This window comes from Cervus elaphus, chromosome 19 (genome assembly GCF_910594005.1).
Source record: "Cervus elaphus chromosome 19, mCerEla1.1, whole genome shotgun sequence".
Taxonomy (NCBI): Eukaryota; Metazoa; Chordata; class Mammalia; order Artiodactyla; family Cervidae; genus Cervus; species Cervus elaphus.
Genome location: NC_057833.1, coordinates 51,675,449 through 51,701,595, shown reverse-complemented (window position 1 = coordinate 51,701,595; position 26,147 = coordinate 51,675,449). Strand labels below are relative to the sequence as shown.

General features: G+C 37.8%; 2 protein-coding genes across 2 annotated transcripts in view; both read right to left on the bottom strand.

Annotated features, from left to right (window-relative positions):
• Positions 1 to 136: 136 nt before the first annotated feature.
• WDR5B (WD repeat domain 5B) lies at positions 137 to 4,920 on the bottom strand. The gene is made up of 2 exons (XM_043873793.1): positions 2,728 to 4,920; positions 137 to 276 (listed from the first exon to the last, which is right to left on the bottom strand). Exon 1 carries the CDS (start codon positions 3,762 to 3,764, stop codon positions 2,772 to 2,774), a length of 993 nt encoding a protein of 330 aa, XP_043729728.1. The 5' UTR covers positions 3,765 to 4,920; the 3' UTR covers positions 137 to 276; positions 2,728 to 2,771.
• Positions 4,921 to 11,605: 6,685 nt separating this feature from the next.
• Positions 11,606 to 26,147, bottom strand: part of KPNA1 (karyopherin subunit alpha 1) — a 68,101-nt gene continuing 53,559 nt past the window's right edge. Inside the window, exons 11-14 of the mRNA XM_043873792.1 lie at positions 23,488 to 23,613; positions 21,867 to 21,994; positions 16,502 to 16,680; positions 11,606 to 15,096 (exon numbers count right to left, since the gene is read on the bottom strand). Of these exons, the coding sequence (XP_043729727.1) occupies positions 14,909 to 15,096; positions 16,502 to 16,680; positions 21,867 to 21,994; positions 23,488 to 23,613 (621 nt within the window). The 3' untranslated portion in view covers positions 11,606 to 14,908. The remainder of the gene's footprint in view (positions 15,097 to 16,501; positions 16,681 to 21,866; positions 21,995 to 23,487; positions 23,614 to 26,147) is intronic.

The window sequence follows — 26,147 nt, the reverse complement described above, 5'->3', positions numbered from 1 at the left end:
ATGTCCATTGAGTCGGTGATGCCATCTAACCATCTCATTCTCTGTTGTCCCCTTCTCCTCCTGCCCTCAATCTTTCCCAACATCAGGGTCTTTTCAAATGAGTCAGCTCTTCACATCAGGTGGCCAAAATACTGGAGTTTCAGCTTCAACATCAGTCCTTCCAGTGAACACCCAGGACTGATCTCCTTTAGGATGGACTGGTTGGATCTCCTTGCAGTCCAAGGGACCCTCAAGAGTCTTCTCCAACACCACAGTTTGATCTAGGTTAAATGAAGCCTGTTTTTTCAAGAAAATGAAAGAATGAAAAATGAGAGGACTTATTTGAACTTTATTATTAACTCTTCTTTATAGCCAAGTCCCATATCCTACTTTAATTCCCATTACCAAGGTGACATCTCCCCAGAAGCCAAATGGCTTGTGTGTCCTCATTTCTGGAGAGGTAAGGAGAGACAGCTGAGTACACTGCCCGAGTGCATGTCGAAGAGCTAACCTTCCCGAATGCTCTGGTGCTTCTCAAGAGCTCTGGGAAGCAACCAGATCACACTCTGCCTTTGTCAGGTATGCTGGTAAACAGAGGCTTTTAGGAGAGCAGTCTTTGAAAAAGTCCTGGCAAGGTGATGATGGCCACAAGTTTCTGAGGATTTTGAAATCCCAACACCATAGAGGTAGTTGAGACCAGCACAGATGCCTCTTCTGCTCTGTGGCTTAGAATTCCTAACTGGTCCTTTCCTTCTGCTTTTACACTGAATTTCTCAATTATGAAAAGCTATCAAATACATTTTATTAGTGTTGAAAAATAAGCATCTGTACCTCATATATATCTTGTTTAGTTTGACGGGGATGCCAAGTTGTCTCATATTTAGGTATGGATGCTGGTTTCTATTTAAGTATTTCATTTATTCTCATATGCTTCATGAGTTTTAAGGGATGGCAAGTCCTTATAAACATTCAGAGGGTTATATCAGATTAATATATGCAGCTGTTTGGGAACTTAGTTTAATAAAATAATCAGTAAAATCTAATGTACTTCTCTACAGCTTCATAATCTATCTGATAACTATATCTGTCTGCATAGGTACTTTGACCTTAGCTTTTAGATACCAAGCTCTGTGATTTTTATCACTTGCAAATTTATCATCAAAAAGCATTCCTTTATATACATTTTAGCAGATTAGTCTTCCTTGATTAATATTTTGGAATACTTGCATATTATCTAAATGTAGCTTTTAAATATGGGTAAATCTAATTTATTAAGTGTTGTGTTCTTGAAAATTTATTGTTGTAAAATGTTTAAGTCAAAGCTCAAAAATCCTACCATGCAGCAAGAATTTATATCATCATTTTGTGTCAGCTATCCTATTTAGTAACTTATAATAATGACTGCCTCTTTTGGAGTTGAATAGAAATTTTATGACCAGAATTTAAGACCTTCCCCTATCTAATCGCACTTCTCCCAATAGCCTCACATATTAACTTCTGAGCTGTCACACACCCTACTAGTAATTCTAGTATCTTATATTGCTTACAGCTTCTCAAGCAAATCAGATTTCATGAGCACTATTATAAGCGACAAGGGAAAAACTGTCTTCTTTTGTATTCTATAGTACCCATTTTCAATTAAGTGATTGTCGGTACTATTTTTGCTTAATTTCTGAATTATTTTTTCATGTTTATCATGTCTCTACAGGTAAAGGGGGCAGAAAATGTTTTCCAATTTATATTTCCTATAAACCCTGTTTGAATGAGTTACTGTGAGGCTATGGCTAGGTACTTTTAGGTTTTAATAAAAATAATAGTATGGGGAATTAACTCCAAAATTTATTGAAATCAGGCAACAAGTGAAGGTTGTGATGGTGGTGTAATTCATTGTCATTAATCAAACATTACTTGAGGCCCTTTTATATATAAAAACTGAGAATACAAAGATGAATAAAACACAGAGTCTACAGAGCTCATAATTTACTGGACACATGGCCTGTGAAACCATTACAGCACAGGCAGGCAGTGATGGTTCCACAAAGTGGTGATTTCTGAACTGAGTTCGTAGCACGGGCAGAAGTGGGTAGTTCAGATGTAATAAGAAAGAGGCTTTACTACTCAGACATTGAGCTTGCCCTGAGAATCAGGAGAGGGCAGTCTGACAGGGCAGTTAGAGGTAAATGCCTCTCACAGTAAAATGCCTTTATTAATTTTGCTTTGGTTTTATTTTTTATCCTGATAAAAAGACTCAGAACACAACCATTACTTGTTTTTCCCAAATTACAAACTTGATTCCACAGACCATTTCACATCCCATCATGTAGGCTGTCACTTAAACTGTGGGAGTAGCATCTGACAAATCTCCAGTCCACCACCATCCCAGGCTTATTCTCTTCTGATCTCCCAAACCAAATACCTTGGAGTTATTCCAAACTCCCTTGCTCCCCTCATTTAATCAGTCATCCTGTTTTGTGAGCTTTACTTCTAAATTTTATCAAATACAATGATCCTCTAGAATAGTCATTGAAAGGAATAGAATGAGAATCTGTTCAAGGACAGACACAAGAGATTAATCACAGACATCAAATTACAGTCAGAAACCCTGGAATCTAAACTTGCATTTCCAACTGTCTTAACTTTGTAAACAGAGGCTACAGGTCTCAAATTCTTATAATGCAAGACAATGTTAAAAAAAATACAAAACCAAAATACATGCCAAAATTGAGAGAACACCATCTTTTAAAATACCTTTTTTTGGCCAGTTTGACTCTACCACTTGATTTCTAAAGGGTTTAGTAAGTACTCGTCCACAATTTAACTGTTTTGTCATTTCCTAATGCTGCTGAAGCAATGATGTTTTCTGTAGGATGACAAGCTGCTGAGATTACCACATCTGTATGACCTTGTAATTTCTGTACAATCTCCTTAGTTTGAAGGTTCCAAATGTATACCAGGTTATCCTCTGAACCAGAGACAATCCATTTTCCACCAGTAACTGAAAAACTGGCAAATACACAGTATTTCTCATTCTTGTGACCAGTATATGTCTTCAGGCATCTGCCTCTGCTGTAATCCCATAGTTTAAGAGTATTGTCCAAAGTTGCAATGAGAATATATTTACCATTTGGAGAAAATTTTACAAAAGAGACAGGAGGGTTATCATCATCAACAAGTGCTTTTAAACACTGACCTGATGCAGCATCCCAGATTCGACAGACACCATCATAGCTACCTGATACTATCAAGGACCCACTACAATTAAAATGGACAGCAGAAACTGGGTCAGAATGAGCTGACAAAGTCTTAAGGCACTTGCCTGTTCTCACCTCCCATATTTTCACGCTTTCATCAAAAGATCCTGAAATGATGAGGTTGGACGGTGGATTGAAATTACAGCAAAAAACGTAATTACTGTGCCCCTTAAGTGTTTTCAAACATTTTCCAGATCTCACATCCCAAATTTTTAGAGTTTTATCATCTGAGGCAGAAACAAGACGACTAGAATCTGATGACCAGGCAACATCTGATATTTCAAGACTGTGTCCTTTAAGTGTTTTCTCATATTTTCCATCATAGGCTCCCCAAATTATAATGACTTTATCAGCAGAAGAACTTGCTAGCCATTCTCCATTAGGACTAAACTTAACTGATGATACTGCTTCCGTATGTCCCTCCAGAGTGAATTTCAGAGCGTAGTTTGGTTTTTCAGACACTGGCTTGCTCTGATTGGCAGACGAAGGAAGGGCCGGCTCTGCTTTCGCATTTCCTGACTGTTCTGTAGTCATGACTCTGAAACTCGAAGTCGGTACGTTGGCTAGATGTCCGGTCTTGAACCAAGCAGTCCGTATTTTGGCTTTGTATACAGCAAAATGAAGATAAAAAACATCGGACTCAAAAACAAAAAAGGCCTTTCAGTGACTAATTTCTGGATCGTTTTTAAACAACGATATCGACTGGTTCAGCAGCACAGCTTGGACCACTTCACTTTTTCCTCGCTGCTTCTTCTGTAAACAAATACTTTAAAAATACTATTAAAACAGTTCCGTGCGCTGTCGGCAAGTAAGGTATTAATGCTGGGTGTTTTGTGACTATATAACGCGCTTCAAAGCAGCAAGCGGTGGGGTGGGGGGGGATCTACAGAAAATATTTTTCACTGCTTCTCCCCCAGCTCCGAAATATCTGAGTACCCTTACCTGCCTGACTTTAGGCACTCTACTTTGAGCATGAATAATCGCCGCTTTAAACAAGATTTCAGAAGCTAAGCAAAAACCTGCATACACACGATTTCTTAACGCCCACACCTGCCGCCGACGCTCCAAACAGCTGCGTAAGGAATAACGCGTGCGCATGACAGCCGGGAGCCCGGCGCATGCGCAGAGGATGCCCCTCCCACCGCTTCCGAGCCGAGGAGGCTTGTGGGAGAAGTCGGTTTACGCTTGCGCAAAAGCAGACGCTGGGGTTTCCTTCCGGCCTCTGCAGGAAAGGCTTCTTCTAGACTTCGCTGGATAGTGTGAGAAGCTGTATTTCAGAGACCATTCATTACTTTTTGGAAACCGTGTGACGAGGAAGACCTGAATTTTGAGATGCCTGCAGGCATGGATTTGGATGTAAGCCGTTCACACTGCGCGTTTCTTAGCCTTCCTGGGCCCTCTCAGCGCTGGTGACTCCGTATAAGCTCCTGCTGCACAGGTGGCTTTCGTTCTCCTCTCCAGCTGTTATGTAGAGCCTGGTGGCGGGTTCGAAGGCCTGCAAGTAGGCGAGGGCAACGTAGCCAAGTTTATGCCCAGATTTAAGTGTGTCCCCTAAGTGTTTCGGGATGTTTTCAGTTCAGTTAAGTGGCTCATTCGTGTCCGAATCTTTGCGACCCCATGAATCGCAGCATGCCAGGCCTCCCTGTCCATCACCATCTCCCGGAGTGTACTCAATCGAGTCGGTGATACCATCCAGCCATCTCATCCTCTGTCTTCCCCTTCTCCTCCTGCCCTCAACCCCTCCCAGCATCAGGGTCTTTTTCCAATGAGTCAATTCCGCATGAGGTGGCCAAAGTATTGGAGTTTAAGCTTCAGCATCAGTTCTTCCAATGAACACCCAGGACTGATCTTTAGGATGGACTGGTTGGATCTCCTTGCAGTCCAAGGGACTCTCAAGAGTCTTCTCCAACACCACAAGGCCAGCGCCTAGGTAGCCTAACATGGTAGTGCCAGGGGAAATGAGCAAACGTTTTAGCCCTTCCTTATGGTTTAAATTTCCAAAGACAAGGAAAGTTCAGATCTGCTAGGTGCTTGGAACAGAAAAGGCGGAATGGGGTAAAAAATGTGTAAAGTGAAAGTGAAGTCGCTCGGTCCTGTCCGACTCTGTGACCCCGTGGACTGTAGCCTACCAGGCCTCCATCCTTGGGATTTTCCAGGCAAGAATACTGGAGTGGATTGCCATTTCCTTCTCCGTAGGATTTTCCCGACCCAGGGATTGAACCCAGGTCTCCCTCATTGTGGGCAGACGCTTTACTATCTCAGCCACCAGGGAAGTCCGAAAATTAAAAAAAAGTAGTGTTACTCGTAATTAGGCTTTAGCCAGCCCTCCCTAGTTTTAAGAAGTGATTAGTGGCTGTGAAATATGTGAAGGGTGCGTGCTTTTCAGATGTTGTTTAGTCGCTAAGTCGTGTCTGACTCTTGCGACCCCGTAGACTGTAGCCCTCAGGCTCTTCTGTCCATGGGATTTTCTAGGCAAGAATACTGGGGTTGGATCAAACCAGTGTCTCCTGCATTGGCAGGCGGATTCTTTACCATTGAGCCACCAGGGAAGCGCTTTCCAGGTGTAAATTAATCTTTACTCAAGAATAGGTTTACCCAAAATGAAAGCCTGACTAGTTTCTCCAATCCTTTATAACTATCCCTTGGTATCTGCAGGTTAATTGGTTCAAGGGCCCCCCTTCCCCTCCCCCCACACATCATAGCAAAATCCAGTGGATGCTCGTCTTTTCTATAAAATGGTGTGATGTTTTTATATAACCTACTTATATCCTTCCCTATAAGTAATCTCTGTATTACTTACAATACCTAATACAATATAAATGCTATGTAAACAGTTGCCAAGATGAAGCAAGTTTTGCCTTTTGGAACTTTATGGATATTAGGGGGGAAGATTTTTCATCTGTGGTTGGTTGAATCTCAGGCTGTGTAACCCACAAAGGGAGGGCCGATCCTAATTGTTCAATAGAGTGCCCGAGAGAGGCTGTTTGTGTTCTGTTTGAAAGGTTTTCCTGCTAGCCGGTTGAAGTCAAGAGGCAAATATGTCTCATGATGTTTTCTGTCAGTCAAGAATTAAAACATTTGGAACCAAAAACGTCCCCTATCTGTACTTATTGGGGATAATTGAAAGTCTCGTTTTTATAAGGCACAACAGCATAATTACACTTATAATAAACTAGTAAAAACCTCATTACTTAAACACCCTACTACTCTAGTTTGGAATTTAGACAGTTGTCTTACCTAGTGCAAATTAATGGTATAAACAATGAGGTGCTGAGAATAGGAAAAGCATCTTTAAAATGGTTTGGAGCATCCGTTTTTATACAATTATTTTAAACTGATTAAACACCTCCTGCCTCTTCTTTCCTCCTATTTGATAAGGTTAGTGTGATTTTTTTACTGGGAAGCTTAGAAACACTAAATTCATTTAAAAATTTAAAAGCGCTTCACAGAATAAAGCATAGGCTTTGTTTCAAAGAATATAAGTAAATCTGTATTTTTCCAACACAGAGTAAAGAAAGGAAATTGTTGTTTAGTTGCTAAGTCATGTCTGAGTCTTTGCAGCTCCGTGGACTGCAGCATGCCAGGCTTCCCTTTCCTTCACCATCTCCTGGAATTTGCTCAGATTCATGTCCATTGAGTAATTAAAACAAGGTGAACACATGGTATGAGAGCTAGGATGGGTGTTGGTACTGGAGTATATTTAGCCCACTAGAAATGTCACAAGCATGAGGTATAAGGGGGCACACAATTAAGAATGTGTTGACAGGAATATCCAGAAATAATTTTTCATCAGATTTTCTTAAAATTTCAGTGGCGAAATTTCCATTATTCATTTTTCAGTATCTGGAATGTTGTATGAATAGTATCCAGAACTCATGTAAAGAAAAAGCTATGAATATAACTAGTTAAATCTTTATTCATTAGTCATGTTCTAACACTCACATATAGTCCTGATATTGTACTCATTATAAATTAGAACAAAGAGTATAATAGTTTACTTCCTTGGGAAGAGGTGAGCATCAGCAACTGTGGAGTGTGTAGGAACAGGGAATACTAATATAAGTAAATCCAAAATGACTGAAACCGTAACTGGAGATTTGTATTTGGGACTCTTCAAGCAAAGTTCTTCCCTGGTGGCTCAGACAGCAAAAAATCAGCCTGCAATGCAGGAGACTCGGGTACGATCCCTGGGTTGGGAAGATATCCCTGGAGAAGGGAATGGCTACCCACTCGTGTCTTGCCTGGAGAATCCCATGAACAGAGTAGCCTGGTGGGCTACAGTCCATATTAGGGTCACAGAGTCAGACATGACTGAGCGACTAACACACAAGAAATGTTCTTTACTCGGTCCTGTTTTTAATTTCTCTTTTTACTATGTTTAGTCTTCACCAGATAAAAGTGATTTTGTAAGTTTCTCTCCCATTAAAGTTTCTTTAAATTTCCCCTAAAAGTTTTAGAACTGAAAGTCTCATCTGTGGTTGAAAGGTTTATGCTTCTTGCCATCCAGTGAAGTTGGAGCTAGTCTAAGTAGAAATATTGCCACATATATTCGTTAATATACAGTATTTTTCTCTTTTTGACTTACTTCACTACGTATAGTAGGCTCTAGGTTCATCCCCCTCACTAGAACTGACCTACATCTGTTCTTTTTTAATGACTGAGTAATATTCCATTGTATATATTTACCACATCTTCTTTATCCATTCGTCAGTTGATGGACAACTAGGTTGCCATGCCCTGCCTATTGTAAACAATGTTGTATGGCAAAACCAAGCACAACATTGTAGGACTTTTTTAAATTAAAAAGACAGACACAAAGAAATACTGCCACAAATGGGTCATTTTTTTTATATTAAAAAAAATTGGGAGGGTAGGTATATGTGCTAAACCTTAACATGGCCTGGGGGTGATTTCTATACTACAGAACGACTTAACCGACTTCCTTCATAGTAAGTCTGATTGCCAAATCCAGACCTCAGAAATCAAGCATAATTGAACTCTGAACATACCCAGTTGCTTAAGACCACCAACAATTTAAATATATGAAAATCTCTTTGGGCTAAACATGCTGCTGCTGCTGCTGCTGCTAAGTCGCTTCAGTCATGTCCGATTCCGTGCGACCCCATAGATGGCAGCCCACCAGGCTCCGCCGCCCCTGGGATTCCCCAGGCAAGAACACTGGAGTGGGATGCCGTTTCCTTCTCCAATGCGTGAAAGTGAAGTTGCTCAGTCATGTCCAACTCTTTGAAACCCCGTGGACTGTAGCCCACCAGGCTCCTCCGTCCATGGGATTTTCCAGGCAAGAGTACTGGAGTGAGGGGCTAAATATGGGGTGGCCATATAACTTATCTAAACAAGTGAAAGAGGGCACTAAAATAATTAACAGGTGTTGATTTAAAAACTAGGACTGCCCTCAGCAAACCAAAACATTCAGTGTGGACTTCCCAAGAGGGCTCTCATCATCAAAAGTTAATCGTGAAAGATTCTACACTCTGTATGCTAATTTGCAATCCAACCTGTCTAGATCCCTCTCCATTATTGTGGCCTTCTGGGTTTCTATTTACCCATAAATAATGCTGGGCCCAAGTGTGTTAAATAAGGCAGTGATCCATACTGACACCCTCTGGGCTCCTTTGGCTTCCTCAAGTTAAGTGGGTATAGATAAAGGAATTTAGAGAGTAATTTTATTCTTTGGAAAACGATTCAAAATCACAGAAATGACCACATACTGATTTTAAAATTAGAATATTTTTTCCAAAATGGTGAATGAAATAGGGCAACAGTCATCTAAGCAAGCTTTAATAAATTTGTAAACCCAGCTGGATGATCATGTAGTCTGCAGGAACTAAGACTGTTTTGTTTTCAGAAAATACCTGGTCAGTGAAATCTCTCAAAAATGGTAGAGAAGCAATGACAGTGAATAAATACATCTTTCTGTTTCTACTGATTGGCCACTTAAATTGGAAGAATGCATAAAGAAAATATTCTCATGCAGCAATATAAGCAATGTGTAAAGATGAAAAATTTAGTAGTCTAAGGCAACCACGAGCTTCCACATTCGTTGGATATAATCGGCCAAAAATTTTTTTCTTCTTAAGAGTATGCCAAAAGAGACTGATGAGCTATTTCTGGTGTATATATAAACATGGGGTTGGTAATATTAGTTACCCTTTAAAATATACCCATTAACTTTCTGAGAAGGCATTTTCGAGCTTTGGTTTTTTTTCTTTATGTAACAAAACTTGTGTTAGGGCAGTGTTTGGTTTTGTAAACTTAAGGTCAAATTATGTCGCCAGAAAGGGAACTACATATAAAACACATGCTGAGACGCTAGCTTTAAGAGTTGTTCATCCTGGTGTCAAACAGCAGCATAAAGGAATTCCTTTGAGCTTTCTTTTGTAACCAAGTGGAAGTCACTCAGTCTTGTCTGACTCCTTGCGACCCCATGGACTATACAGTCCATGGAACTCTCCATGCCAGAATACTGGAGTGGGTAGCTTTTCCCTTCTCCAGGGGGTCTTCCCAACCCAGGGATCAAACCCAGGTCTCCCACATTGCCGGCAGATTTTTTTACCAGCTGAGCCACAATGGAAGCCCAAGAATACTGGAGTGGGTAGCCTATCCCTTCTCCAGGGGATCTTCCCAACCCAGGGATCAAACCAGGGTCTCCTGCATTGCTGGCAGATTCTTTACCAACTGAGCTATCAGGGAAGCCCAGTACCCTTTACTAATATCACATAGATGCACATTCCTTCAGTCATTTAACATTTATTGAATGTCTACTGTGTGCAAGGCACTCATCCATGGCCTAACCAACCACATTCAAGTACAAAGAATCATTAGAACCATTCCAAATCAAAGTGTAAAAACACTTTGAAAAAGGACATAGAGTGGTCAAAATGACGAGGTAAGCAGAACATAACATACATTAAAAGGTCATTTTTTAAACTTTGGACACTCCTTGGGTTGATAATCCTTTAGGAAGTCAGCTGTGTTAAATTCACATCCATGGGTGGCACTGCTTTCTATGGCAACATTCTTCATTCCAAAGCCTTTTCCCTCTGTGTCAGTACTTTCTACATTTGAATTTGTTGACTGGAAACATGTTTCTGAGTTTAGCCATTATGCTACTAAACTCAATGAATCATGTTATTTTTAACTTGTCAAGTCATAGAGAATTTTAGCACCACCGAAGAGGAGAGATGTTTGGATTGAGTCTCTACATTCCGGATTGTGTAGCCTAAAAGCAGTTCATACTTGATTTAGTCATTTCAAGGTGCTGATAAGAATAAGAAAGAATGGTCCAACAAAACAAGTAACTTGGCCCAGCTGTGGCTGCCATGTCCTGTTCTGGGAATTCTTAGCACAGAATACTTGTGACTGCTGCTTTCTTCAAGAAACAAACTGCAGGGCTTTCCCCCACCTTTGGCAGTGACTAAGGGTTGTGACCTTGAGGCAAAGTAAATTCTCATAAGTCTTGATTTTGTCACCATAATGACAAATTATCCACCTCAAAGAGGCAGTTAAGAGGATTAAATGAGAAAAAGTGCAAGTCCTTAACCAGGCACCTGTAAGACAAAAGTGGTTCAAATAAAGACTAGTTCCCTTTATCTGACCTGTAAGAAAACAGACTAGGATTTCTTTGTCTACTCCTAGCTGAAAACAGAATGGAACTTCATCTACCCTTAATCCTTTCTCCTTACTCCAAACTTCCAGATGAATTTTATGTCCGGTAGCAATCTGATATTTTAAAAATCAGCATATAGTGGTATTTGTTTTATCACACCTTCTTTATGATGCTCTGGTACCCACTGTTACTACCTTTTCCTGACAATAAAGCACGTTACAGAATATTATCCAAATTAGAACAGACTTACTGGACTAGTAGTGCCACATCTGCAAAGTGTAAAGTCAAGTCTTCAATTACTTTGAAAATACACACACACACACACACACAAACTTTAACTTCTGATGACAGAAAAAGGTAGCCACAAATATTTCTCAACTGGGTAGATATATATATTTACTCTGCTTACCTCATAACAGAAGGAAAAAATGGTTCTAACAGAAGCTAACAGCTTCAGATGGCAAAAAACTCAGATGAGACTTCCACAATAGGTACACCTGTCTGAGCAAATTTTGGAATGTAGGAGGTAGAACATAGTAAACATGAAAAGCAAATAATACTTCTTCCTAAAAGTGGATCCCCTCTTTACTGAAAATCATCCTTAGACATCACAGTTTCCAATATATGCAGAAAGTCCCAAGCCCTTAAACAGCTATAATGACTTGCCTCTTGATATTAAAATGTTCACAAAATGAAAAATTCTTTAAGCTGAGGAAAACTTTCATAATGCAACCTCAAATTGGGGGGGGGGGGGGTTAAATAACTGAAATATTTATTTAGCACTGGAGAAGTAAATTCTTAGTTGCCCGTGGGTGGCCATGTACAACAGACAGCTGACAAAGTCTGCTTAATAAAATATACAACATATTTTTTCTTATGCAAAATCAGCAACAATCTGGGATAATTCAGATTTATTATGGGGTAACTGTCAAAAGTTTATATCTGTGACAATAACGATGAAAAACAACCCAGAGTCCGTTCAGCTTTATCTGGCAGACGGAAGGTACAATCCTAGGGCAACAGAATTTTCAAAAACAGTACAGTTGAAGAAGTGTAAAAGGGTTCTAATTACTTAGTGACAACATAAAGTGTTCCATGGAGAACTGTGTCTCCTAAATCTCACATTCTTCATACCTATCATCTTTACCTTTCTAGGTGTCTTTCAGTCTAACACATATCTACCTGCTGATCCTTCAGATACAAAGTGTCTTTACATCCCAAATGTTATCAATGCTTCCCCCGCACCCCCCAACTGAAGTTCTTATTTCAAAGAATACACTGAAAGTTTAGAGGAGGAAATAAAAAAGGAGAAAGGAAAATCAAGCCACTTTCCCCCAGAGCAGCATATAAAACTGCAAAAGAGTTTTCCTGTGTTGAAATTAGCATGCTTTTGTAATGAATAACATCTCAGTGAAAGTAAATTAACACAATCTGCCAGGTAGAGAACTAAAAATAGGACTTTTAACAGCTATCTTCTAAAATGTCCTTCTGTTACTAAAAAGGCTGCTTTATCAGTTCCAACAGTTATGATGGGATTTAACTTTTAATCAATTCCAACTTTTATATTTAAAAAACTTACTGCAAGAAAAAATTAGCTATCTCATGGCTCATGAAATTCTAGGACAGGAGCAAGATAAATTCCTCTTGTTTAAGACAGACAATAGACCACATTAGTTAAATGGATTTTGTTTTACTTCATTCATTGAGACACCTGCAATTGCTAACAAAAATTCCCAGTGTATGCTTTGCTCGCTAATTTGGGGAAACTTCGTTCTATATTTTCCCCATTCAAATTGATTTATCAAAACAAGCTGAAATTTTTTAAATTATCCAATAGAAGGGACATGATTTAAAACATCCTAGAGAAATGACGTTATCAGTAATTTACAATTTAAAAAAACTCAGCCACAAAAAATGTCAAAGCTAAAAACAAGAGTTTTACTATGACTCGGTGCTTTATACCCTTCTGAAAGAAGTTATATTTTAATATGATGTAAAGGCAACATTGAAAGTTTTTCTTTAAATTAACCACCTAATTTGTCCCTAAAATTACAAAGAATCAAAGTCTTTTACAGGTCAAGTGCAATAAACTAAAATGTTCTTTCAGCACAAAGCAGCACTAGAAAAAGTAACAGTTATAGACGGAGTTGACTAGTTTTGCAGTGGCTGCTCCATCAATAACAGACATCAGCAGACGGTATCCATTCCAGAGCACAGACACAACTACAGACTAGATGCGAAGAATGCGTCACACACTTGGCTGATAAATGTTCTTTGTCTTTGTATCTTTCTATTTTGAATGAAGTGGATTTCTTATTAAAGTTTAAATCAGATCACATCAGTTGGCGGTTTAAACAACATGATGAGGTATGAAAGCTCTGAATATCCCTAATGTTCAGCAGGATTTACCAGAGATATAACAGCTTGTCAGGGGAACTTTCAAATAGTTACACTTTTGGGGTTATAATGAATTCTAGAAGAGGACAAGATTAAAGAGGTTTGAAAGGATATTCTCTGAAAAAGAAGTGAGCAACTTTTCCTTCAGAATTCATTTTGAACAGCACATCAACAAAAAATCTTCTCTGATAATGTGTCCCAACATTGAGTCAAGATGGCCAACTAGCACCAAGAAGTCGTATTGAACTCAGTTGCAGTTCTCTTGGCAATTAAGCTTATTTTTCTCATTCCAGTCCGAGCACAAATGTGGATCACTGAAGACAGTACTGGAAGCGCCATTTGTAGGTAGAGGTTGTAGTCATTAAATGAGCCAGAAGGTAGAAACTTTTTATTTTATGGAAGGGACTTGACTGGGCAGTACTAGTAGGAGATGAAATGATTAGGGAACAATGAGGTTATAAGAAAAAGATCACTGCCCTTATTTGGGTTAAACAGGTCTGTCCAGAAGATGGTCACTGAAAATAAGGATGCTACTTATGCGCAGCATGAATACACTAGAATCCAGCTGCAGCTAACTAAGAAAAAAAACAATCCCTAAGTAACCTTTAGAAGCATATATTATTTGCCAGTCACAGAAGGGAACAGCACCTAAGGTGAACTCCAATTTAACGAGGACCTTGATCAGGACCACAAAGCCTGAAACATTTGTTTTAATGCAGAAACAGCCCTAGTCACACTGGTTAAGTTTGGGAAAATCAGAGGTTTTTTTTTTCCTTTTCTGTTTTTAACTTTTTTATTGAATTACAGGATACGGTTTTGATCACTAAGGATTCTAAATCTTCATACCAGTATTAGAACTGTATCACTTCCAAATCCTAAGACACGTTAAGACCAAAGAGAAGCAATAGCCATACAAATTAATATGTGCCCCTCTTCTCCTTTCTGCTCTAAGGGAATCTTCAAACCAGTTATCACATTTAAGAGTCAAAGTGTTAATTCTTCAGCATTCCTGACAACTAGAAGCACATTCACTGAAGGCTGAAGGTGAGGGAGCGGATGGTTTACTATCTGTGAAGAATAGCGTCAATAGAGGAAAGAAAACCATCCAATCTCAGTAAGGATTAATGCAAATTTGGCTAGAAAAAGCCACCAGTTAATCCAAGGGTTCACTGTGGAAGAACTCATGAAAAGTACTCTGAAGTACACAACAGGTCTAAACATCTCCCTTGTTGCAAGTAGTTGTGTGAAATTCAAAGTAAAGATTTAGTCTCATCTTTTAATGTCAGTATTTTTTCCCACATTAAAGGGAATGAGGAGTCCTCTTTTTCCCCCACAAAAAAAAAGGGAGCCACATTAACATGTGTATATTCCCATGACTCTATAATATGTAAGTGCGGATCTCAAAAGCCTAGGGTTTTCCATAACAGAGTGGGCCGTTCTGGTTATTACCCTTTTATTAGAAGGGTATTCCACCACAGAGAGCCAAAGGTTTTCCAGATGTGTGTAAGAGAGCAGGTGCGCAAGGCAAGCAAATGAGCGCAAACAGTATTATGGAAAACATTTGAGAAGTTAGCTCCATGAGGACTGTGGGCTCCACAAGAGGACTTGACTGGGTAGCCTGGTCTGACACAGGGACATGAAAGCAGAGATTGCTTCAAAGCTGGAAACCTTCCATAGGTGCCTCACACTGCTGGAAGATGTACTGCTGCTGGCTGAGGTCAACCTGGGGTGCGATGCTGCTGTCCTCATCCTCGGTCCCAAAGTAATGCTCAATAAGATCAAAGGCCTTCTGGTAGATCTCTTGGTTTTCATGACTCTGTAAGAATTCAATTTTATCCAGGCCTAAAATGAAGAATTTTAAAAAATCTGTTATACACCTGTTAGAAATTTTAATAGAACTGTATTTTGCCATGTTTGTTTTTCTGATGTAAAGGAAGATTCTTTACTTACTTCTCATAAGCATTTTGCAACAACACAGAAAATATTCCTCCAGTTACAACTGAATAGAAGTATTGCAAACTGACATCTTAAACATGTGTACAAGCAACAGTGAGTTCCCAGAAGCAGCAATTTCTGTAACAGTCGTATCATCCTATGCCTAAGGCCAGTAGCAGAAGTCTTCCTATTGGACTGTGTCTGTGGCCTAAGTTTACTCTGAGCTCTAGTTCTATCTACCCAGGCTCTGAGCTAACCAATATTATTTCAACAAAGGTGTAACATCCATAAATCAATCAGCCAGAATCAATTTATACTGCTTTAAGGAAGAAGTCCAACCAGAAAAACTAGCCAACACATACTCCCTTTACTAAGTTTAATACATCTGAGCTAGGCTTTCTTTTACCTACAGCTTATAAGCAATCTAATGGCTACAGCAATACTGGAAATAAATATTAACAGTGCTCAGAAAAAAAAAAGTACATATACATATTAAAAACCACATATATATACACACACATCCAAAAATTAACAAGATTTATCTTCTATAGCAAAATATCTAGGTAAAGGAACATTTGTCTTTTTATACATTTCAAAATTTCTTACACTAAGCAAGAATATAGTTTTTATAATCAAGCCTTTTAAAAAGTGGTAAACTGTTAAAGTCATTTTGGAAAACAATTCTGCATTATCTGATAAATCTGAAGATAACTGTGCCCTATGACCCCTAATTCCAATCTCAGGAATAAACAGACCTTAGAGCAGTGGTTTTCAATAGTGGCTATACATGAAAATCACTTAGGGAACATAAAAGTTATAAAGTACAATGGTAAACCAATGATTAAAAGTACAGTTAGAACTGAGATTGGAAGAATGAGGAAACCAAAAGGCAGATAGTGACTCTACTGTTTCTAATGAAACTCTAGAAATCTTTACAGTTAGGAGCACAGGAACTGGGAAATGCAATGCAAAATCAGAACTCTAATATCTTAGAAAAGGAGTGGAATGGGATGTTGTCTATAGTAGATATGGGTGCTCTTGAGGTTCAGATGTACTAGTAAGAATACAGAAGTATCATAATGGTGGGCAGCATCAGGGAATAAAAGATCCTAACAGTCCAATGTAAAAAGGGCTAAACTTAGGATATTTGCTTCTCTTCACATCTACAATGCATCTGTTTTCCAATCCTGCATGCCAAATATTTATAGGAGAAATTTTTTGTATGAGTTTGCTAATGACAGGTGTGAACAGGCCAAAAAGCACGGAGAAAAAAGAAAAAAATAATTTCAGGACATCAATTAATCTCGCTTACCATAAGCTTCTTCAATCAAAGCACAGTAAGGATTAATGCCACTGCCATTCCTTTTGGCTTCTTGTTCTCCAAGCCTAAGGATATTTTCCAAGCCATTTAGGGCAACCTGTACAATCTTAGAGTCCATGACTGTGAGGAGATCACAGAGTGGCTTGATACAGCCCAGTTCTACGAGGTACCTAAATTGATAGAACAATTTAGTCACACAAAGCTTTTAATTTCATAAAACTTCAGTGAAATTGGTGGAAGGGAAATCCTCAAATTCATTGAAGAAATAAAAGTAGGCACTCGTTCAACCATACAACCTACACCTTGTCCAAAAAAGTCCAAGAGACACTGATAGCAAATAAACACGAAAAGACACCCAGCATGTGTCACTGGGAGGCTATAAATCAAAACCGATGACCCCACATCTGTTAAAATGGATAAAATCTAAAACACTGACACCACCACATGCTGACAAGGATGTGGAGAAACAACATCCTTTTTATTTTGCTTGAGACGACATCTCATTTTTTGCTGGTAGGAATAGAAAATAAGATAACCACAGTGAAAAACACCTTGGCAGTTTTTTTTTTTTTTAAAGAAAGCTTTTCATATGACCCAGCAATCACACTCCCCAGACATTTACTCAATTATGATGAAAATTTATGTCCACACAAAAACCTGTACAAGTATATCTACAGGAGTTTTATTCGTAACTCAGGTGAATGAATAAACTATAGTGCATCCAGACAATGGAATACTGTTCTTGTATAATCACAAAGTTGTGTCCAACTCTTTTGCAACTCCAAGGACTATAGCCCACCAGGCTCCTCTGTCCATGGGATTTCCCAGGCAAGAATACTGGAGTTGGTTGCCACTTCCTTCTCCAGGGGATCTTCCCCACCTAGGGATCAAACCCATGTCTCCTGCATTGGCAGGTGGATTCTTTACCACTGAGCCACCAGGGATTCAGTGATAAAAATAAAATGAGCTATCAAGCTATGAAAAGATGTGAAGGGACCTTAAATGCATATTGCTAAATGAAAGAAACTAGTCTGGAAAGACTCCATACTGTATGATTCCAAATACATAACATTCTGGAAAGTATAAAACTTTTATAAAGGCAACAGAAAAGAATAGTGGTTGCCAGGGATTTGAGGGAGGGGGTAAGGGTGTAGTGATGAACAGGTGAAGAAGAGGGGACTTTTAGAGCAGTGAATGATACAACAATGGTGGAAACAGTCATCAAAATCTGTAACTGTACAACACAAATAATAATCCTCTATAAAATATGAATTTAAGCTAATAATGTATCAATACTGGTTCTACTGTAACAAATATAACCATACTAAAGTAAGATTTTACTAGAAGAAATAAATTTACAAAGTATACAGGAACTTTTATTATCATCTCAATTTTTCTCTTCTTTTAAAAGCCTTAATTTTTTAAAGTTTTATATCATATTTAGCTTTATTATTTACTATGGAGTGAATTTAATAGTATCGTGCATAATTTTATTTAAATATTTACTGATAATTTAGATGATATGTCCTTTGACAGGCTAGGTCACTCAAATACAGACTACATAGGCCTAAAGCCATTTCTGACCATTTCCCCTTCCTTTACAGCACAGTTTTTAGTCACTAAAACCTGTTAACCATTCCTTCAACATATCTATATAATTCTCAGTTTCTCTTTAAAAAAAAAAAAAAAGCCTCCTTAGATTATATTAGTTGCTGCAAATTTGAAAATCATAGAAAAACATAAAGAAAAATAAAAAGCATCCAGAGATAACCCGCTGTGCTACATATAAGCAGGATGACTTTGGACAAGTTATCTGATCTGTGTCTCAGTTTCCTCAAGTAGAGAAATCTGGCAACCACACTAAGTCTGTCATTAAACGCCACCAAAATTTTAAAAGTAGTTAATTAAACAGATGTTTACATGGTCTGCACTTAAAACTCCACTGGCCTATACAGGCAACATCAATTGGATATTTCAGAGACTTGTTCAGAATCTCCAAATTGTCCTCAAGCTTGATCCTGGTCTATGTCTGATGTGATCTCCTCTCCCCACTAGAAATCTTGGTTCAGTGACCTCTAATCCTTGTATTTTCTTTTAAAACCTCATTACTTTTGTAATACTGTTTGGTTGTAAAATCTTTTATTATGAAAACCAGTGTACTGAAAACTTGATTCAGGATTAAAAACAAATTTTAAGTTATAAAAAGCTTCTAGAACTTGTATATAATTAAATGAATAAATATTGACTAAAACTATTTTAAAACTACCAAAAAATGTGCTAATAAGTAAATTCAGAGTTTTGAAGATGTGAGTAGATTTTATCTGCACAAACATGGTAAATGAGCTCTGGGTTCCAAATTCTAGCCATTTAAATTATACCTCCTTACAAGATCAGAGGAATTTAAGGTGCTATTTTCTGCTGCAATCATTCATCTCTGGAGACTTAAAGACCACCATAGTGGTGTTTCACTATTGACAGAAGTTTCTCCAAACAAAGTAACCTTCATCAAAACAGAGGACCAGGAGAGCTGGGCTGGTAGGAGATGGAAAATCATACCACTTTGAGAAAAGCATGGTTCAAGTCTAGAACTGGCTCCAATGAATGGTGTATTTCAAACACTTGGATAAAGCAATCAGTGATAAAGCAATCACTGATGCTACGTGGCTTTGTGTCAGGAAAGGCTTTCATTAAGAAAATTTCTGATGAGCAACAAACTCACCGTGTCTTAAACCATCTCTCTTAAGACAGGATTTTGCTTCTTCTGTGTCCTAATTTTTATCAACAGCGTCACTTTTTCCTTCAGTCTTTAGCTCTTTCCTTTCCTTTTCAATCTGTTACCAAATCCTATAGATCTCTTTCCAATATTTAGACCCGTACCTCACTGCTACAGCTATTATATATATATTTTGCTCACACAGCATGTGGGATCTTTAGTTTCCACTAGGGATCAAACCTATATGCCCTGCAGTGGAAGCAGTGAAGTCTTTTTTTTTTTTCTTTAACATTTAAATAGAAAATTTATTATTTTCATCTTCCAAGTGTTTTCTTTTTCTATCAGGGGAAAAAAAAAAGAATCTTAAGGACAGTTGTCACTTGCTGCCAAATTGAGGGTAGTCTTTCTCCAGTGGTTTAGTCGCTAAGTCGTGTCCGACTCCTGTGACCCCATGACGTCTTAACCACTGGATTGCAAAGGAAGTCCAAGTCCTTACAGCTATTACTGTAATTTTCACCATCACTGCGTACTGAACTATTAATACTACAATGGCATCTTAACTGCTCTCTTTCCTCTCCTCACAATACTGTCTTCTTCGTATCACTCTTAATATTAAAGACACTCCAAAGTCTTCCTATATCCAAGATTAAAGCCTTCATCCCAGTTTTCAAAGTCTATCAATTATTTAATTCCTCATCCCTGCAAAATAATAGCCTATAGAGAGATTGATTTGCCTTTTCCAATAACATTTACTGTGCACATTTCTTCATGATATTCTCTCCTCTAAAACTGCCAAATCTCTACTCAAATGGCAAGTTTCATCTCTTTTATGAAACTTTAATTCCAGGCAACATTATTTATCCTTCAGTTTTAAGAACTGTAGTATGTATTAGCATTTGATTATATTTAACCTAAAATTCTGAGTATTTCCCAAGTTATTCATAACTGGTTCTTGCATCTAAATCTCGTCTTCTCAACAAGAATAAGCAAAAGCCACATAGATGTCTTTTATCAGTAATAAAGTCATTTTATTTTCTATAATTTAGACTGTAATATTTTCATAATAATCTTTCAATATAACTCTTTAATTAAGAAAAAAATGGCTAGGAGATTGAGAATTAACTTCATTATTACTAATGGCTATGCTGAACTTTAAAAAGGGATAGGAGCCGTTCCATTCCTAACAGAGCAAAATACCCTGAATAGTTCCTGATGGATACCATAGTAGTTTTTAAATGTCTTTAAAATATACACATGTACAGTTTCATTATGTCAATTAAGAAAACATACTGGTATAAAATATAGTGACAATAATTACAAATCTGAATCTGAACATAAAGCTTGACTATCAACTGTTCTGTGTGCATGCGTGTTAAGCTGCTTCAGTCATGTCCAACTCTGAGCAACCCCATGACTGCAGTCTACCAGGCTCCTCTGTCCATGGGATTCTCCAGGCAAGAACACTGGAGTGGGTTGCCGTGCCCTCCTTCAGGGGATCTTCCCAACCCAGCATTGAACCCGCGTCTCTTACATCTCCTGCACTGGCAGCCAGGTTCTTTTATCACGAGCGCCACCTGGGAAGCCCCATCAACTGTTCTAATAACTTCTATATTACTTCATATTACTGCCATCTGGTGGTGACATATTTAAAAATCATAGTACTCCAAACCAGAATTTTGAAGATTAAAAAAGACTCAATCTCATACAAATAGGTTCTGAAGACCACTTGAAGTCCTCCTTGACTAACCTATCCATGATGAACTCTCACTAAAATAGCTACTGCATGTGTTAATCTATTTAAATTGTATTATTTCAGGTATATACCTCTGATTTTCTGTAATTGATCAATTTCTGAAATCTTAGGACTACTTTACCTTCTCATGTTGAAATTCCGAACACAGCACTAAAAGTCAGCATTGGCTGAGCACCTACATTTAATCCACAAAGAAACAATATCAGAAGTATCTATGTTTCCCCCATGTTACATGTGTAGAAAAGGTGAATGGTTTAACACTCATTGGTGACCATCTTCTCATTTGAATTCCCCAAAGTACGTTAAGGCAGGATATATCTATAATCAAGCATTTGATTATATGATATTCTTTTGAGGAATTGATCCCTATCCATATTTATGCATTCTCTAGCCATTAAGGTCGTAAATTGCTGCTCTAGGGGCCATTTAAGTCTCAATCTAATACAAATCTCTCCCTTTACTAAATAATAGTACTTTAGGAGACTTGCCCCTACTGAATTTGGCACTTTCATACTTCTCTTTCAAGGCTGTGCATTTCTATTATTAAGACATCTAAACAAGAAATAGCAAGTTAGCGATTAAAGTTACACTCTTAAGAATTCTACAAGTAACCTACTGGACTACCCACAATGTTTCTGATCAGACAGCTTTCAGAGGACGCTCAAGTCACCCCTATAAGTATTTCAATGGCCTCAAACCTCAACTATGCCTTCCTTCTCACGTCCCAGAATTATCTTTAGCAATAAAGAATGGGCGAAATATTAAGAAATCAAATATATGCGAGTCTAATTATGAAAATAATAACAATCTTCCAAGAGGCCAGAGTTGAGCATTCTTAACTGGGAGACAGAATGATTTTCTTTACAAGGCACTACTTGGCTAGTACTTACTTGATCTGTTCAGCTGATCCTCCAGAAGTTGCATTTGTGATGGCCCAAGCAGCTTCTTTCCTTGTCCGAAACTCAGCAGTTTGTAATATACTAATAAGGGCTGGGAAAATGTTGGCATCTATCACAGTCTGCAATTAAAGAAAAAAATTAAAGAAAACAAAATTACAGGAGTTGTAAAAATGTTCATGATGCTACTTATAACTTTTCAGCTAGCTTTACTAACGTTGTCCCTCCCCTGTTAAAGATCCACCAGAAAGAATTAACTACTCATTATCCCAAACTTTTTGGCTACACTTAGTAACACTAACATCCTTCCTAGAGTTTGTGACCTTGTAATCGCCTAGTTTTCTATTCTACATGGGTTCTTTTCTTTTATTGTTCTCTCTTATTCCATTCACAGTAACAAATTTTAAAGGTTCAATTCTCTGTTCCTCAGCCATTCTCCTTTCTTTCATAGCATCCACTCTCACATGTGTGTTCTACAGCTCCAGTCCCCATTTCTCACTGGAATTCCAGTCCAAGGTGGCTGAGAGCTTAGTTTACATCTGCTATCCACCTTAAACATATCATCTGCTCTATCAGGTCTTTTTTCAAACCTCTCTAGTTCACAAAGGCTGTTTTGTATTTATTTATTCATTCTAAATTCAATCAGTCACCAAGTCTCCCTTACATTCTCAATTCAGAACATCCTAAGTCCATCTTTTCCTTTAGCACTGCCACGTTTTCACTCCAAGCCACAACCTCCCACCCAGATTACCAGAATAGCCTTTAGTTAGACAGAGTACTTTTATTCAGTCCCTCTCATATACTTAAGTAGTCTTCCTCAAATTGCTTTCTTCATGTTTCTCCTCAGTTCAAGAACCTAAAATGGGTTATCATTTCCTGTATGAAAAAACTATACAATTGATGGTAGCAGACAATAAACTACAGCTGAAAACATGCTATAAATTGCCATAGCTATAAATCCCAGTCCCTGACAGCCTTCTGGGGGGTGACTAACAATGTTTTCCTGGTCAAGAACTCTTTCTATTATACCACTGAAGGAAATCAGTAAAGTTTCGTGGAAAGATGCTTCATCTTGGTTCTGTCATTTACTGAAGGTATCTGTGAGCAAATCATTTTATTTCTCTGAGCCTCAGTTTCATCTTTAATCAAGAATGTTGGATTAGATGACCTCTACAGTTCTACTCAGCTCAAAGTCTACAGTATATCTGTTCTACTTTGTTGTTTCAGCCTTTCTCATGGTCTATCCTGAAACATCTGGCCCACTACTTGGTCTCTCAGTTGGGTCACTCTCCCACTAAAACAAGAACAAAAATCAAGGGCAGATAACCATTTAGAGAAAACTAGGTCCCCAAAGATTCGTGAAAAACTGAAGCAATCTAACACAAGTCCATTAAAAAATAAATAAATATAAGTCTAAAAAGACTTAACCTCTATAATGCAATAAAAAAAGTAGTAGACTAAATAAGACGGCATTGGAAATCAGTGGTCTCCAAGGCAATAATGGAAAGAAAAAAAAAAGTATACACACACACACACACACACACACTTTAAATGCTGACTGAAAAAACCCTTAAATAATAAAAATATAGAATAAAGATGGGTGGTATGAGATTACCTGGATCTGTGCCCTATTTCCAGCTGTGATATTAGATATTGTCCAACATGCCTCCTTTTTGATAGACTCCTTTGGGCTACTCAGCAAATGCAACAAACTCTGCAGAGCTGAGCAATTCAAAATTACCTGAAGGAAAAGTTTGAAAAGGTTACTTACTGTATTGATCCAAACAGAAGTAAATCTCTAACTCACATACTTTATCTTAGGAAAATAGGCAAAAAAAAAATCTCTCCTTGAAATTTTAGACTTAATTTTACACATGTGAGAAAGTATTCACTGCTAAAAAGAATTCATTTCTAAGATTATCAAAGCAATTTCATTATATATACTCACAACTGCTAAACATAATATATAGCACAATGTGCCTTATTCACTTTACTATGCCTGTAGCATATTAAAATATCTTTCCAGTAAGTGGCCAGAAATTAGTTAAGTGGTCTCAGATTTTTAAGTCTTCTGATGACTCTCTACCTGGTAGTCAACAAATCAATATATACTTAGTTAAGAATACCAGGTGCTTTACAGGATACAAACATTGGAAAATACATGCCCCCAGCTATCAAACAGCTTACAAAGCTGAAGAAAGTAAGAAAAATATAAGTGAACAAGGAAATCTACTCTACCAGAAACTAAAATCATAAAGTTATAAAGTTAAAATAATATGTGACAGGCTCAAGAATCAATCATTAAAGAAGAGAAAAGTGAAAGTCACTCAGCCCTGTCCAACTCTTTGCGACGCCATGGACTATACACTCCATGGAATTCTCTAGGCCAGAATACTGAAGTAGGTAGCCTTTCCCTTCTCCAAGGGATCTTCCCAACCCAGAGATTGAACCCACATTTCCCACACTGTAGGTGGATTCTTTACCAGTTGAGCCACATGGGAAGCCCCTAAAGAAGAGAACAGCATATCTAGTCTAGAAATAAATGCAAGTATTTATAAAGAATTAAGTATATATACTTTTTTCTTCAAGAAAGGATTAACTGACTGGTAGTCTTATTTAATAGATGGTTCTAGTGAAGAACTAAAGAACCTCTTGATAAAGATCAAAGAGAAGAGTGAAAAAACAGGCTTCAAACTCAACATTAAAAAAACTAAGATTATGACATCTGGTCCTATTACTTCATGGTAAATAGATGGGGATAATGTGGAAACTGTCAGATTTCATTTTCTTGGGTTCCAAAATCAATGTGGACAGTGACTGCAGTCACAAAATTAAAAGACACTTACTCCTTGGAAGAACAGCTATGAAAAACCTAGACAACATATTTAAAACCAGAGATATCACTTTGCTGACAAAGGTCCAGATAGTCAAAACCATAGTTTTTCCAGTAGTTATGAATGGATGTGAGAGTTGGACCATAAAGAAGGCTAAGCGCCAAAGAACTGACACTTTGAAACTGTGGTGCTGGAGAAGACTTGAGAGTCCCTTGGACTGCAAAAAGATCAAACCAGTCAATCCTAAAGGAAATCAGTCCTGAATATTCACTGGAAAGTCTGATGCTGAAGGCAAAGCTCCAATACTTTGGCCACGTGATGCGAAGAGCTGACTCACTGGAAAAGACTCTGATGCTGGGAAAGATTGAGGGCAAGAGGAGAAGAGGGTAAAAGAGGATGAGATGGTTGGATGGCAATACTGACTCAACAGACATGAGTTTGAGCAAACTCAGGGAGATAGTAAAGCACAGAAAGCCTGGTGTGCTGCAATTCATGGGGTTGCAAAGAGTTGGACAGGACTTAAGTGACAGACTGAACAACAAGGACAACTAGAATAAGGGGTAACTAGTTGAAAAAAAATTTTAAATCAATTCTTAACCCCAAACAGTTACTAAAATAAATTTGCAATCTATTTAGAGAGTAAATATAAAAAAGAAACCATAAAGCAGAAGAAAATATTAATATAAATTAGCCAGTTAACAGCTGGTTTGGAGGACAGTGAAGGACTTTCCAAGCATTAAAACCAGTAGAAGAAATTATAGGGGAAAAGTTAAAATTTTACCAAATAGAAATTTTTGTATGTCAAGAAATTCATGAAAATTAAAATGCACAGCAATGTGTAAAAGCATTTGCAACAGAAAAGGTTGCTGTCTTTAGTATGTAAATGATAAGAGAAACTACAATTTTAATAGCAAATTACCTCACAAAGAAATGAAAATTAAAATGAAGCCAATTTTGCCTAATTCAGAAAGTAACAAAACTTGTAGTTTAACAAGTACAGTCATTCCAAATAACAGTATAAAAAAGTCACAAAGCAATTTGTTAAATGCTGAAGATGTGGTGTGGAAAATAAGCATGTCAGAAGTTAAAGAATTACTTGAGAAAGAGTAATAAGAAAAAAAAAAAAAGACTTCATGGGACAGGGTGGGAGGAAACACTCTGAAACTCAGATAGGATTTTATAAGCAAAGAAGAGGGAGGACAAAGCATATGGAAGGATTAGAAAATAAAAAATGCTGATAAGCTATCACAAAGCACTGAATTAAGAAAACATCAGTGAAACTATTAGGGAAAGGTTCTGTACCCCCAAAATTAACAGGAGGCTAGAAAGAAGAATGAAACTAAAATACTGCAGTACAAATTCCTAAGTCTTTCAAGGTTCTTTATCTCATAGGCACTAAAGCTCAATGTTTCTAGAAGGAAAATAATGTGAACAGTTATTT